Source organism: Myxocyprinus asiaticus, chromosome 12, assembly GCF_019703515.2.
Source record: "Myxocyprinus asiaticus isolate MX2 ecotype Aquarium Trade chromosome 12, UBuf_Myxa_2, whole genome shotgun sequence".
NCBI lineage: Eukaryota > Metazoa > Chordata > Actinopteri > Cypriniformes > Catostomidae > Myxocyprinus > Myxocyprinus asiaticus.
This window is the reverse complement of record NC_059355.1, coordinates 24889767-24905703: the sequence shown is the minus strand read 5'-3', so window position 1 is coordinate 24905703 and position 15937 is coordinate 24889767. Positions and strand designations below refer to the sequence as shown.

Here is a 15937-nt window from a genome sequence, read left to right as displayed (position 1 = left end):
AGAACACAAACAAAGATTTTTAGAAGAATATCTCAGCTCTGTTGGTCCTCACAATGCAAGTGAAGGATGACCAAAATTTTGAAGCTCTGAAAAGCACATAAAGGCAGCATAAAAGTAATCCATAAGGTTTGATCAATGTCTTCTGAAGCAATCCAATCTTGACCTCAGCAGTCTCCTTGGAGATCATGGGATGTAATGCCATGCTGCCTTCAGAGTGCCCACATCAAGAGCTCTGTCCTTTGGAGTGAGTATGGCATAGGAATGATCACTTTCGACTGGAATTTTTCCCATGATTTTTAAGCTTTTTAACACTTCCTAGCGCCATCTAGTGCTCTGCATATGTGTCAAGCACTAGGAAGTGTAATCAAGCTTGAAATCGTGATTGTGCCTAGAGACTGCAATGGCAAGAGGCACAGTGAAAAAGGAGTTCCATTTTGGTCTGTTCTCACCCAAAAACTTCAGGAGACATGGATTAAATCACTGGAGTCGATTACTTTTATGCTGCATTTGTGCTTTTTTAAGCTTTAAAGTTTTGGTCACCATTAATGTGCATTGTATGGACCTACAGAGCTGAGATATTCTCCTAAAAATCTTTGTGTTCTGCAGAAGAAAGAAAGTCACATACACATCTGGGATGGCATGAGGGTGAGTAAATGATGAGCAAAATTTTCACTTTTGGATGAACTATTTCTTTTATGTTGAGTGCAAAGAGTTTAATTCAACATTGCTTTGTAATTCACAACATATAGTAGATGTACTGTATGTTCATGCATGCATGCATGTAAATAAACAGCTGTGATCATACTAACATATCTCACACCGTCTGCCCTTGAAACCAGAGGCACAGTTGCAGCTCAATGATTCGTTGGTCTGCACACAGGTTCCACCATTCTGGCAGGGCTTAGTTCTGCAGTCTTGGGATGACTCTGAAATAAATAAATAAATAAAAATGTTTTAGTGTTTTGAGTACAAACAAATACACAATGCTTTGCCACCTGATTACCTGCAACAATGCCAAGCTCTTTCTTGTTTGTGTTCCTTTAACTGCTCTCTCAAAATATCAAAATCACATGCACATTAACAACACACACTTAAAAACAGCCACAGGCCACTATGTTTTTTTTGTTGTTTTTTTTTTTTAAACATAACAGATTGCTCATAGATTATTGTGTGGTTGCTATGGTGACTGTCATGCAGCAAATTATTCAGAATAGATGCAGTAGTATTTTGACATTAAAAAGGAAGTGCCTCAGTCTCCCTCTCAGCTGGGACTAATTTGAGAGTCAAAATACCACCATGTTAAAAACACAATCTCCTGCTCCATGAACACCCTGCCTAAAGCAAACCAACAAATTCCACTTGTCTTATAATAATATTTATAATGAACATTATTGAAAGATCACCTACCAGATTTACTCTTTGTCACTTCAGTGATTTCCAGAGCTAGACTAATTTTATTGGTGGTTTCTTCCATCTTTTCCAATTTGATTGGAAGTTCAGGCTCTGTTTTAAAGAACATGGCAGCCAGTTGAGAATCAAGATGAATTACACATATTTATATTTATTCTTTAAGCAGGCACAAAGTGACAAAAAAAAAGAAGTGAAAAAAAGAAAAAACAAGTGACTGATCATAAGGAACCAACAATATCAGCAGTGCTGCAATAGGCATACCCATTTTTTTAGTAGTAGACCAGAATAGTACAGAACAATAGAGAAAAGGAGATTTTTCTTTTTTCGCAATTATGGTTACCACTTGTGTCTGAATGTTAAATTAATCCTTGTTTATTTTTTTTCATCTGAATTAAAGTTGTCCGGTCTTCTGCATTTGTTTAGAGATTTTTTTTTCTTCAGGGTTTAAAAAAAAAAAAAAAAAAGAGTTGACATCAAATCCACTATATAGTGCTTGTCAACATCAATTACTCAAAATTATTCATAAGACTGGCCTTATTATACGAGAAGGCGCTGTCTCAAACACAAAGTTATCATAGCATGTGAGTCATGGACTACTTCTATAATGGTGATTTATTTATCTTTTTTTATCTTAATTTTTATTTATTTTATTTTATTTTTTTTCATTTTGGGAGCATGACACCACCCATCCTCACTTACTTTCATTGTATGGAAAAGCATGAACATTCTGCCTTCCATCTCCTTTTATGATCAATGGAAGGAAGAGTGTCTTACAGATTTGGAATGAAACAAAGGTGAGGAAATTATCATTTCCGAGTGAACTAAGTCTTCAAAAATTCTTCTTACAGTAACTAAAATGTATTACTAGTTAAAAAATTATATGTGCTAGTATTACTGACTTGTGCGATGTCTGATGGTTTTATGTGGAAGGTTGGTAAATCTGGCTGTAATCCTCCCCCTACCATCAATAAGCTCTGTATATCTGAGAGAAAAGAAATACACAGAACTGGCAATTGCACAAATGACTCCTTAAAATAACTATAGTTATGTTTTATCGGTAAAGTACTCTACCTTACTGACTCTTCTAAGAGTTCTGTGTTATCAACTGTGCCCCCATCTTGAACTTTTGTCAAGGTCTGCCCCACTTGGTAGTCTCGTCCTCCCTTAGGTCTGTCACCTCTACTTTGATTCTTTACAAAAGGTACTGTGCAAGACAGGATACAGAGAGGTCACAACGGACAGCGACAACATTTTTAAAATTCTAGGATGAGCAGTGACCTTAAATGTCAGCAACTCACGGGTGGTGAAAGCTAGGTGTTGAGGGACGCTCTGAATGTGGTCCTGGACGGTTTTGCGTACAGCAGTCAGCGCTAGCCGGTAATGCTGTCCTGGAACGAGGTCCCGTAGGGTATACGTCCCTAAACTTCCATCGGGAAGGTAGCGGCTACGGGTGCTGAGTCCTTGAGTAACATTGACCACAAAACCATCTGGAAGGCTCCGAGGATGACGGTCCCAAGTCACCCGTGCAGAAGTGGTGGTGATTTGGGCAAGTGAAAGGTTCTGAGGGGGCAGGGGTCCTGATGGAGAGCACAGGAAGGTGGTGTTATGACAGAGGTGTTTGTATTTGTAACAGAGTTGGAGAGATACTCACTGGTCCAGAAGTTGAGTGGACCTGCAGATTTGCTGGTTGATGGCAGGTCTTCAGGGCGCAATCCACTCTGTGTAACCACGTCTACTGTGTACATCTGACCTGGGAGTAATGTGCTGTGGGTTACACACATCAGTAAAATATGTGTTTTTCATTTTCATATTTTAACCTTATATGATCACAAAATATGGGACTGTGTTATCAAAAGACATTAGTTTTACAATGCAACCATTCAGGTTACAAATTAACACATTTCTTATTCCCTTTTTCTGTATTTAGTTTAATTTTTTATCATACTTGATTCTCTAACTTGTCACATGTACATCTCTCCTTTATCTCAAAATATAGGCCTATGTCTCTCCTTAACCACATGACTTTCATTGTATATAAAAAAAACATAATACAATTAAGTTATTATATATTAAGTTAGATATTAAAGCAGGAAAAACTATTTGTTTCTGAATTTAAATAAAATAAATGTTTGAAAATTGTTTGGTTAAGAAATGATTTTTGCTATGCTAAGCGGAGAATGATTTATGTAGCAAAATGAAATAAAGCGTTATGAAATTATTGTAAGAATCAATGACATTTAATATATGGCTAGAATGATGCAAGTAGATGCAAGTTAACCCATAAATGCATACCTCGGGTCTTTAGAGACCCGGGACCTCATTCCACCCCCTGTGCCTCATCCATTTTTTTGTAGTTGTGCACATACCTCTTTAGTATTCTTCAATTTCTTATAAACAGTGTAACACAAAAATAAATAAACAAATAAATAAATAAATAAATAAATAAAATGCCAAAATTAAATAATAAGTAAATAAATAAATTAAAATGTTTTAAGCACCAAAAGTGTATAGGGTCATTAGAGACCTGAGGTATGTAAGAGTGTTTTTTTTTTTTTTTTTTTTTTCAATTGTTCATGAAATATTTAACTTCCCTTTTGGGCTGGGCGATATGTAAAAAAATTTTTCATGATAATCGTATTTAAAATATCGCGATATTCGATTATATGGTCAACCCCCCTGCTAAGGGTCGGTGAATATTTTTGATTTATTGATTTTGCTTTAAAAATTTACTTAATTTATTAAAACATGAAAAACTTAAACAAAGGACAATTCAAAATTCAAATTGCACTTTAAACGAAACGAAAAAAGCAATTAAAATAACGAAGTAATTAAAAAATCTCATATATAACCACCTCCCTAAATCCAAACATTTACCGTCTCCAACGGCTCCATTTGCCATCACGCAAGTATCCGTCAACGACACCAGGTGAAAAATTACTAATAGCCTACAAATTAAGAACTAAAGATAATTATAAATGTAAAGATAATTATAATAATCATCATAATAAATAAGCCTAATAAATTCCCTTGTGTTCCCAAAAAATGCTGTCAAATGTGTGTTCTTATCGAATGTGTTTTGGTAATACGGTTAATGCTGCCTAAAGAAAATAAAATAGAACTCAATTTTAGGTTCAAGGTGAACGTGTTTTGTATTACTTTATGATTTAATCACTTTCGTCTTTGTTTCTTTAATACAAAGATACCTGTATATATTACTGAACCTGCAGAGTTGCGTTCACAATGTGTAAGAGCGAGCTGCTCCATGGAAGAAACTCACAGCACCTCACGAGATGATCGGAGATCATTTGCAGCATTCTCATAGATTACATAATCTCATATATTATAATTCTTTTTGACTAACAGTATTTCTTGTCATGTGTCACGAGATGTTACAGGTCACCCACCTGTTGCGGGTAGATGAGAAAAATTACTCGCGCATGGAATACCTGCATTTGAATGAGGAGCTCGCGAACTGGATTCAGCCTTGTCACATTTGGTGTGTGGCGGGTGCAATTTCACACCCTGGACACACATAAAAAATAACGAACGTTCATAAAATCACTCGTAGTAAATGGTTTTAACAGCTAAGATCAATAGTTACTGGCAAACGAGGCCCAGAACTCTATACATGTGTGTGTAGGAGAAGCGCTTTATTGTACTTGAGAACAGCGGAGCTTACTGCGCACATATCAAATCAGACACGCATTGGCGGCTTTTCTTTCGTCTGTTCTTCAAAATATAATCACGTTTCATCAAACATGCGTCTTTGTGTCTAATTTCTTGTAATATATCACTCCGAGAAGTCTTAGAGGTCGCCTTCCACAGTGGCTGGTAATCAGCAAAGTACTCCACATGAAAAATCTGCATTTGGCGGGTGTTAATTTCAAACCTTGTTCACCAGGAGTAGGCTGTATGACAAATTTGGGAGAAAGGAAATCAAAACAGTGTCACTGACTTCAAGCTTTGCAATCGCACCCACACTTTCTGCAGGAAAATGAACTTTAGAAAGTTTTAAACGATCATGTGTTGGTGAATGGTGAGACACCCAGCAAGTCACTTGATTTTTAACAAAGAGCCACTTGTGGCTCGCGAGCCATAGGTTCCCGACCCCTGGTGTACACGTACATATTATACGTTATTTCTTACTCAAGGTGGCACTGATGTTTCAGTGATTGACTTGATTTACATTTGACATTGCTATTTGATGAAGAAACAACATGGAAGTAAACTATAGCAAGTAAAACACATGGACAGTATGATGTGGCTATTGTCATTTGGGTGTACTATTGAAATAATGCAAGTTGTGCATATATTTAGACTCAATGAGTGCCTGAGAAAATACATATGTGTAACGTATGTGTAACTAATGCATATCTTATGTGTAGATTATGTGTTATGTGTTGCTCAGTGTGTGTTTGACAGCCAGTTGCATGAAATTTCAGTATGAAAGTAATGAATCCTATTCTAGATTTGTCCTGATTTTTTGCATTACCTTTTATTTATGAAAGATAAAACATCAAAATATATTTTATTATTTTCTAATTGTCTTGAAAGTATTTTGAAAATTTTACATCTTGGCATTTTTTTTTTTTTATATCTACCATTTTTGATAGATATACATGCCGGGTCTCTAAAGAACCGAAAATATAAGAGTATTTGGGAAAATTACCATGCATTTAAGGGTTAATAAATAAATGTTGTAACTGTCAGTGTTAATATAGATTAAGTATTATATTATTTGGATATAAGATGTCATGCAAGTGACAGGTGTTTCATACATCTACAATCTTTACATCCAAACTCTAACTAACATTTAATTTCAAATGTCCCAAGTCGCCGATGTTCAAGTGTTTTTCTTATATACAGGCACATGTTTAATGCGTATTGACCACTGTTTATTCAATTTTTATTTTTTGTGAGGTACCTGATTTCTGATTTGGGTGCAGTTGAACAGAAGTTTTACCCAATCGTACCTCATGTCATTGGAACAAGAGGTTATGAACGTTCTGTCCCAGGTCACAGAGCAAGTGTAGCCATCTAGTGGCTGGTACATGTATTGCAGGCACACTTTCTGACAGGTCAAATGAATTAATATGTGCTGCCATTTCTCTTTCTGCGTGTTTGTGTTCTATGCCATGACTGACCTGAAGGTGTACTCTGAGACACTGCTGTTGAGTGTGGCTGTGCGAGGTCCATTTCCATCTGCAGGCAAGAGGGACACTCTGACCTGACTGACTGCAGCTTGACTGCCAACCTGCACCAGCCACCGCAGCCATACCTGAGACGATGACACATTCACTACCTCCAGCTGTTCCACCTTATGTGGCCCTGACACAGACCAGGAAAGGAAAAGCCTGTTAGCAAAGACTGTACATGTACTTGTCAGATTAGTATCCATTAGTGTTTATATATCTATCTATCTATCTATCTATCTATATATATATATATATATATATATATATATATATATATATATATATATATATATATATATATATATAAAGAAAATAAAAAATGTACATATATATATATATATATATATATATATATATATATATATATATATATATATATATATATATAAAGATCAAATGTACTGGTACTTGGCATTTTTCTCATATACCACAAACAACATTACAGCCATAATGGACCATTAAAAGACCATAAATACTAAACATTCAAGAAAACACAGACATTTAAAGAGAACCTATTATGGTTTTTAAACGTGCCTAGTTATGTTTTAAAAGGTGTCATACAATAGATTTACATGCATCCAAGGTCAAAAAACACTTTAATTTGCTCAGAATTTAAATTGCAGCATTACCTTTTTTCCCAGTGTCAAAAACGACTCGTTCAATGATCCGTTCTAAAGGATTCATTCTAAACTCCTTTCAGAGAGCCTAATCTGCTCTGATTGGTCAGATGTCCCAGTCTGTTGTGATTGGTCTACCGCTTAGTGTAGTGTTTGAGGGCAGGTCAAAGCTGTTCGCGAGCAGCCAATGAAGACCAGAGGTGGGTTTGTTGTTACCAAATTACATAGGTTAGTACAGGAAGTAAGTCTGGAATTACTAACGACTCATTTCAGAAGTTCAGAATCGGTTCACTCCATTTGTCGTGCACTTTGATTTTTGAAGCTTTGCAGACTTTTTTACATTCACAAACAGCTATATAACACACTACATGAAAGGTAATATTTGAAAAACCATAATAGTTGCTCTTTAAAAAAATCTATTTAAAACTATAAACCATGGCCCTAATCCTGGAAAAAGCAAAAAAAAAAAAAAAAAAAAGAAAAACACAGGATGTGATATCATCACCATGTAGCCACATAGAGTTCTCACTTGTGCGGATTAGAGCAAAAGCGGGCTGGCTTATGTCATCGCTGTTGGTGTTGCGTTTGAAAGAGAAGGTAGAGATGTTGTAAAGTTGTCCAGGGCTCAGTCCCTGTAGCACGTAGGTAGAGTGCTGCTTCTCCAGGAAGTCTGTCTTCCTTGGTCCATGACCAATGGGAGCAAAGGCAACAGCAAACCCGCTGATCAAATTCTGAGTGGCATCTGACTGGTCCCAGCGTAACTCGACTTCATTTTCTTCTACCCGCAACACATGCAGGCCAGAGGGAGGCAACAGGTCTGAGAACAGTGGGAGTATTTTAAATAACTTTAACCTTTAAATGATTTTAACACCCAAATACAGATATCTTGCACTTGTATGTAAGCTCACTTGCCCACATCTCTGAATAATTAATGAATTCTCTGGGAGCAAGTCAACAAACCAAATTGCTGATACAGGCAAAGATAGTTAAGACAGATTTTTAGATAAGAACACTAACTCTGAATTCCACTTTATCTTCATATATAGTTTCATCATTAATAGCTTCCACTTGCATCCAAAAAAGAATTAAAACGAATAGACATAATTTGATATTGGATGATCAGGTGCTGACCTCTCTCACAGTCCCTCCCGGTGTGACCCACCCTGCAGGCACAGCTGTAGTTCCCCCTCCTATCACTTCGACAGATGCCTCGGTTCCCACATGGCTGCAGTATACATGGGTTCTCCACTAGACGGCAACAGAGGACCAATCAAGACCTTAGATTTATAGCACCCTGTTTGATAAAGGTGCAGAGCTAAAATAATGATCTCAAAGTTCCAGAAAGTGAAGGGTAACCGTTTCCACCATTTAAGATTTTAGTCACATCAAGAAAAGTAATATTATGTTTGTCTGTGAAGGTTTTGATTGTTCTAGGTTATTGATAAATAACATGTAGAATTTATTTCAAATTGATAAGTTATCATTAGTCATCAAGTCCCTTTTTATTTATTTTTTTTATTTTTTTTAAGTAAAATAACAACTGGGTAATCGAAAGTCTCATTAAATACTCTTTTGTGAACCATAACATCAGCAGAAATCTTGTTTTTCCCATACAAGCCTCCATGGACCTTGTTAAGGTGGATGCCATTTTTAATTTGACATGATCCAAAACAAGTCTATGATGAATAGCAGTTCAACAGGTTTTACTGTTGTATCTTGGTGTTGATCATTCTGATGATGAAGCATTGAAAATATGTCTTTTGAAAAAAATCCATGTGACAAAAACTCCAGAAAACATTGTGAAAATTAGATAAATTAGACATACGATCTTAAAGGGATAGTTCACCCAAAAATAAAAATCCTCTCATCATTTACTCACCCTCATGCCATACCAGATGTGTATGACATTTTATTTCTTCTGCAGAACACAAATATGATTTTTAGAATTATATTTCAGCTCTGTAGGTCCATACAATGCAAGTGAATGGGTGCCAAAAATGTGATGCTCCAAAAATTACATAAAGTCATCATAAAAGTAATCCATATGACTCCAGTGTTTTAATCCATGTCTTCTGAAATGATATTATAGGTGTGGGTGAGAAACAGAACAATATTTAGTCATGTTTTGCTATACATTCTTCTCCCTGCCCAGTAGGGGGCGATATGCATGAAGAATCTGAATCACCAAAAACACAAGAAGAAGAATGTGAAAGTGAAATTTAAAGTGGAGATTGACTGAGCAGGGAGGATAATTTTTAGTAAAAAAGGACTTAAATATCGATCTGTTTTCACCCACACCTATCACCTCATTTCTAAAGACATTTATTTAACCACTGGAGTCTTATGGATTACTTTTATGCTGACTTATGTTATGTTTCGAGCTTCAAAATGTTGGCACCCATTCACTTGCATTGTATGGGCCTACAGAGCTGAAATATTCTTCTAAAAATCTTTATTTGAGTTCAGCAGATGAAAGAAAGTCATAGACATTTGGGATGGCATAAAGGTTAGTAAATGAGAGAATTTTCATTTCTGGGTGAACTATTCCTTTAAGACAGTACAACCCTTTGAACTATAACTATTTCATTTGTGCCAAATTAAGTTTGGCGTTTACCCTGACTAATGTCCATGATCACTCTCTAATTTACTGTACACTCTTTGAATAGTAATGTGTAATAAATAGTTAACGTACATGTCTGGCAGCGCTCTCCAACATATCCCTCTTTACACACACACAGGTGGTTCCTCCTGTAACCTCGACACACACCTCCATTCAAACAGGGATTTGGCTCGCATCCATCCTGTTCTGCTGAACAAACACACATCTGTATCATAATATGGGAAATCATTCAGAGAGGTTGGCTTTCTTCATGAGATACACCGGGTGTAAAAATATTATTTATCAATTTCAAATCAAAGTCAAGTCAGGATCAAGGTTGAAATTAATTTATATTAGAATAACAAATGCACAGAAGCAACCTGAAAATCAGGATGTTTATCTCTTGGTGTTTTCAGATCACCAAGAACAGGTTGCTTTCTATGGTTATCATACTGCAGCACATGCTTACACAAGTTTTAGATTTTCCAAGATTATTGTTATACAAGTTGCAAGCATTAATGTTCCAGTAGATAATCCTACTCTAAAGCTGCAAAACAATCACCCCAGGTTATAAGATTCCTGATAATTTTACCTATCTCACAGTCCTGTCCAGCATACCCCTGCTGGCAGTGGCAGAAGTAAGAGCCAGGCTGATCCTCACACGTTCCTCCGTGCTTACATGGCTCAGAAAGACATTCATCAATATCTGTCAAAACACATGCTATGGGTAGGCATTTAATCAAACGGAAAACTAAACTCAAGGCATGCATGACAGATTTGAACACACTTGGCTGTCAATTGGTCTGTTGCGAAACAGTGCGATGCCTCCTGCCTACATAGGCATCTGCTTTCTAGGCAGCATCCAAACTGACATGGATATATAAATAAATACAATTTAGAGGTTGACCAATATTGGATTTTGCTGTGTGATGGAGAGCCTGCGAGTCGGTTTTATCTGTCCTATTTATTGTTTTTTTTTTTTTTTTAACTCTCATTTTAACTTATTCTTATGTATTTATTAAACGATTTTGTATTTAAGAATGGGGAGGTGAGGGCTAATTTTATTTAAAAAAATGGTTTGTTCCAATTAGCAAAGGCGGGAAAATTGAGTATTTAAATCAGCCGCCTCTAGGGGAGAGAAAGAAAGATGGACGACAAGTGTTTGAGCACATAGACAAGATTATGCCAGCACTGCTTGAGTGCAAATATACTCTGGCCTCCATTGCTTAGGGAAGGGAGTAGGTACTGCTCTTAGTACCTGAAACAGGTCTAGTTTGTTATGTGACCTTGTTTTTATGTTCACTTTTAAACACTTATTTAATTGCAAATTTTGCACCTCTGACACATTAAACATCCTTTTTGCAATGCCATTCCTTCTCTCTGGTGTGATTCTCTTTGTGACCGCTCCGGTCCCTATCACATGGGTGAGAGGATGTGTTGAAAGAAAGGCATTTAATCTGCCAATAGTTTTTAAAATTGGTAGCCTACATTAAATGTACTTAGTTTTTCCATCCTGTAATGGGGAGGGCCAGAAAGAGGTTACAAGATTCCAAATTGAATTAAATTCCATATGCAGTTTATGGTGCAACCAAAATACTAATAACCAGGGGGGAAAAAATTGATACATAGCACGGAACATTTAACTTTAAAGGCTAAAATACACCGGGGACTCTTATTTTGAAATGTAAGTGCTTCCCTCTTTCTAGCTGCTCATTCAAACAGATAAGGGAAATAAAATGTGCACTCCTATAATAATCTACAACGTATTACAATATAAACAATTAAAAGTAAACTGTCATATTTCCTCAACACTATATCATCATCATCATCAACAGTTGGTCATTAGTAATTGCTTGTCATAAATTTCCAATATGGCTTAATGATTGCGGACTGCTCTGCAACAGCTGGAAACACTCACAAGCCCCAGCGTGCTTGGAGAAAATACAACAGTTTTCACTCTAAAGGATGCAGCGCAGGCATTTATTTAATTTAATTCATATTCTTTTGAAGTTTGATAATCACATTAGGTCATATCACGATTCCTGTCTTTCCGCCCTCAAATTGAAGACCTTTTTTAAATAATAATTAAGACTTTTGTTGAATCATTTTAAGATATTTAAGACTTTTTATGATCTTAAATTTTGGAAAACTGAATTTAAGACATTTTAAGACTTTTTAAGGATCCACGGGAACCCTGACAGGAGACTCGATATACAATTGATTTCAAAACAGGTGATGCGAGAGGAACAATGCAATACTCTAATGAGCATAAAATTGTACATAACACTTTCATTTTGGGGTAAAATAGTCTGTTTTCTATTATTTAAAACTACTATCGATACTTTTCAGTACTGAATGGATAATAAGTATATCTTGTATTAATTTTTTCACAGAGCTCATCACAGTGCAATTTGGGATTGCCTTCTCTGCAAAGGATGCGTCCAATGCTCCATTAGAATTTTCCCAAAATGAGGTATCTTAGGAGGCAGCGTACTGTAATTAAGTCACCTACCTTTTGCATCAGAAGCGCGCCAATAATGCCTTAAAATGCTGCCTTCGGAGGCAGCTGACTAGCTTTTGGAACAAAACTAATAACTATAACATCATAATGTTTATGAGATAAAGAATAAACACGAGATGTGCTGTGAGTTACCTGTCTGACAGTGCTGGCCGGTAAATCCGTCCTCACACTCACACAGGTAGGAGGCAACCCTGTCACGACAGGTTCCCCCATTCATACATGGCTGAGACAAACACTCATTTATCTCTGAGGAGAAACACATGGTTCAAATTTTTAGCATACATGTCATAGTACATAAAACAGATCAGCATACAACTAAAATCTGAATGCTTCATGAAAAGAGAGCGATCCTGCATCTTTCTGATCTTAGTATTCACATGGATATTGCAAGAACCCAACACTACAAGTTAATACATAATAAACAGATCTCAAAATGAACAGATTATTCATACTTAATAATTTTCTTGAAAATACAGATCTCAGTTAGTCTTATGTTTGGTGAACAGCTCTGCCCCATCATTATTACAACAAGAAAACCAACTTAAGGCAATGTATTTATTATTTGATGTACTACAGATGATGTAGTTTCTCAAATTCATTCCTGACATTTTGTTGCCAGAGCAGCCTCCTGCTGTATGACCCATAGCGAGACCACAGAACTATTTTGTGTTCAAGAGCTCTGAACTGTATACAAAGCTCCTACAAGGCCTGACAACTTTCTGTTAGCACCTCAACAGCCAACTTAACAAATATTATGTTGGTTTCCAAATACTATTTATTTTAGAGTTGTTTTTTTCTCCTTGTCTGACATACAGTAGACTCATCAGCTCTTCTTCCCAGCATTCCAAACGAACCAACCATTTTGCAATGTCAGTTTCAGGGCGGGAAGGTTGATACCTCTTGAGCAAACTTAGGCAATGAGGGTTTTGAATATACAGTAAGCTTCCACTAACCTTCACAGACAGGAGGCTGGCTCCAGGACCCCTGGCTGCTGCAAATGCTCTGGGTGGCCCTGGGGAGGGGAGTGTAGCCTGTGTGGCATGCATACAGAGCTATGGATCCTGGAGTAGTGGTGGAATATTGCACCTCTGCATGCTTGACTTTAATAGGGAGACCACAGTCCAGATCTGCAGTGTGCACAAAGTAAAAAAAACAAGGTGTCATTTACAGGCACTGAATGAATCCTGTCTATCTATGTCCGTCTGTCCTGTGATGCTGTTTCCTTTGGTGACGCTGTTTCCTGTTCCTGTTACTGCTAACACTCGTGTTTGTAGCCTGCTAGCCTGCTTAGCATTGCTTATCTTTCTATTTTCAGCATTTAATCTTTAATTTCTCCCATTTTTTTCACTTGCATTGTTTTTTCCGCTTTTATGCTTTTTAACGCGATACAGCTACAAGCATTTTACCATTCACACCCGCCTTTCCACTTTTATCGCAATTAAACTATGTGCTTTACTGCACACAGTTTTTACACAGATCATTGCATCAATATCAAACCACTGGTGATCAGGAACCACCACCACAACAACAATTACATGAGGGATTCATCTCAAACCCCCGCTGAGCACTTTTCACAAGGAGACTTTAATCTTTTGATGGACTCAGTCCTTGATCATAGTGAAGCAAAAGTGTGTAAGCCCCCTAGAGCAACACTGGTCCTTCACAGAATGTGTAAAAATCTTGGTCTTACAGATATTTGGAGACTTTTGAACCCATCTGGTAGGGACAATATATTTTTTTCATCAGTCCATAAGGTTTATTCTAGAATAGATATTTTATTTTTATTTTGTATTTTTTATATCTAAGTCCCTCATTTCACATGTTGTTGATTGTTCAATTGGAAACATTTTAGTCATGCCTCATGAGTTTGGAGGTGTTGCCACATACGGAGAAAAAGAAATCATATAGTTGGCGCTTTAATGTATCCCTTTTGCAAAATCATGAATTACAACAAATGCTAAAGGCTGAAATTATTGTCTATATGGAGACCAATTGGACTGCAGTATCCTCTGTGGGCAAGGCTTGGGAGGCACTTAAGGCGGTTCTTAGGGGTCAGATCAAGCACGAGAAATCGTGGAGTTGGAAGGGAATATTAAAAGTGCTGAGGCAGTGCTGAAGTGCCGAATGTCGTCTGATGGCCTCAGAGAACTGACCCGATTTAAATACAGATATAATACTATTTTGTCACAGAAGGTGGAGTTTTGGCTATTCAGGGCAAGACAGTCGGGGGACAAAGCAGGGAAGTATTTGGCTAGATATATAAAGCAGAGAGAGTCTTTTTCTACCATTCCCTCAGTGAAATCTGCTGGTGGTAAAATATTTACCTCGGCCATTGATATTAAAAATGCTTTCAAAGAATTCTATCTTGATCTCTATAGTTCCACGTCTTCATCTACTGATAAAGATATTAGAAACTTTGTGGAACCATTAGAACTCCCTAAACTAACAACTGAGCAAAAAATTATTTTGATTCTGAGATAACCTTGGAGGAGATTTGCGAAGGGCTACAGAACTGGCTCCACTTTTGTTTTTGTTACCGTCCAATATTCCTGATCCAGCTAAACATAAAAATATCGTCAAAAAGATTACAGATTACAGATTTCCCAGATTACATTTCAATAAATTACATAGGCCAATGGAAAAAGACAGTGTGGTTGTTTCCAGAGCAGCCTGTATTTCTCCTGAGGTTACCTGTGGGTTTTTCTTTGTATCCCGAACAATTCTTCTGGCAGTTGTGGCTGAAATCTTTCTTGGTCTACCTGACCTTGGCTTGGTATCAAGAGATCCCTGAATTTTCCACTTCTTAATAAGTGATTGAACAGTACTGACTGGCATTTTCAAGGTTTTTTTGCATGATCAGTCATATTTTCAAAATCAATGCCAAAATTTCACAATTTCTGCCAGGGTATGCAAACTTTTGAGCACAACAGTATATATATATATATATATATATATATATATATATATATATATATATATATATATATATATATATATATATATATATATATATATATATATATGTTTTTTTTTTATTTTATTTTTTTTAATATTTATATGTGACCACAGGGATGTTTGTTAGGGGTGGGGTTGGTGATTGGGGAGGGGGAGGGGTAATAGTAATGGTTAAATGTTGATTCAGTGTATATATGTTTTGTTTTTCTTTGTTATATGTATGAATCAATAAAAAATGTTAATCAGAAAAAAAAGAGAGAAGGATTCCATCCCTCCAGTAATAATGCATTATCATTTTTTTAAATATATATATATATATATATATATATATACACATATTTTTGCACTAACCCACTGTGAGTGGGGGGGCCAGACTTCTGTCCTGGGCTACCCCTGCCACCCCCCCAACCAGAACCGCCCCTGGACACCGGGACACATCTCTGGGTAAACCGAGAATTTCCCAGGTAAACCGGGAGGTCTGTTCACCCTACCTATATATCATAGAGACTGTAACTGTTCCCTGAACTACCAAACACAAAACCCTCATTAAGTCATTTAGAAAAACATTTATTGATGTCAAACTTAAAAAAAAAAAAAAAAAAAAACTGAAGATAAACATCATATAAAGTTAGGGCTACTA

General features: G+C 36.5%; 1 protein-coding gene across 4 annotated transcripts in view; it reads right to left on the bottom strand.

Moving 5' to 3' along the window:
• LOC127448752 (sushi, nidogen and EGF-like domain-containing protein 1) overlaps positions 1-15937 on the bottom strand; it is a 39300-nt gene that overhangs the window by 2183 nt on the left and 21180 nt on the right. For 2 of the 4 annotated variants that reach the window (XM_051711589.1, XM_051711590.1), the window contains exons 16-28: positions 13296-13469; positions 12475-12588; positions 10414-10527; positions 9915-10031; positions 8354-8470; positions 7752-8039; positions 6555-6738; positions 3062-3174; positions 2709-2987; positions 2482-2614; positions 2310-2392; positions 1408-1503; positions 810-926 (exon numbers count right to left, since the gene is read on the bottom strand). In XM_051711589.1, the coding sequence (XP_051567549.1) occupies positions 810-926; positions 1408-1503; positions 2310-2392; positions 2482-2614; positions 2709-2987; positions 3062-3174; positions 6555-6738; positions 7752-8039; positions 8354-8470; positions 9915-10031; positions 10414-10527; positions 12475-12588; positions 13296-13469 (1929 nt within the window). The remainder of the gene's footprint in view (positions 1-809; positions 927-1407; positions 1504-2309; positions 2393-2481; positions 2615-2708; positions 2988-3061; positions 3175-6554; positions 6739-7751; positions 8040-8353; positions 8471-9914; positions 10032-10413; positions 10528-12474; positions 12589-13295; positions 13470-15937) is intronic. The other 2 variants (XM_051711592.1, XM_051711591.1) reach the window with 2 other exon arrangements.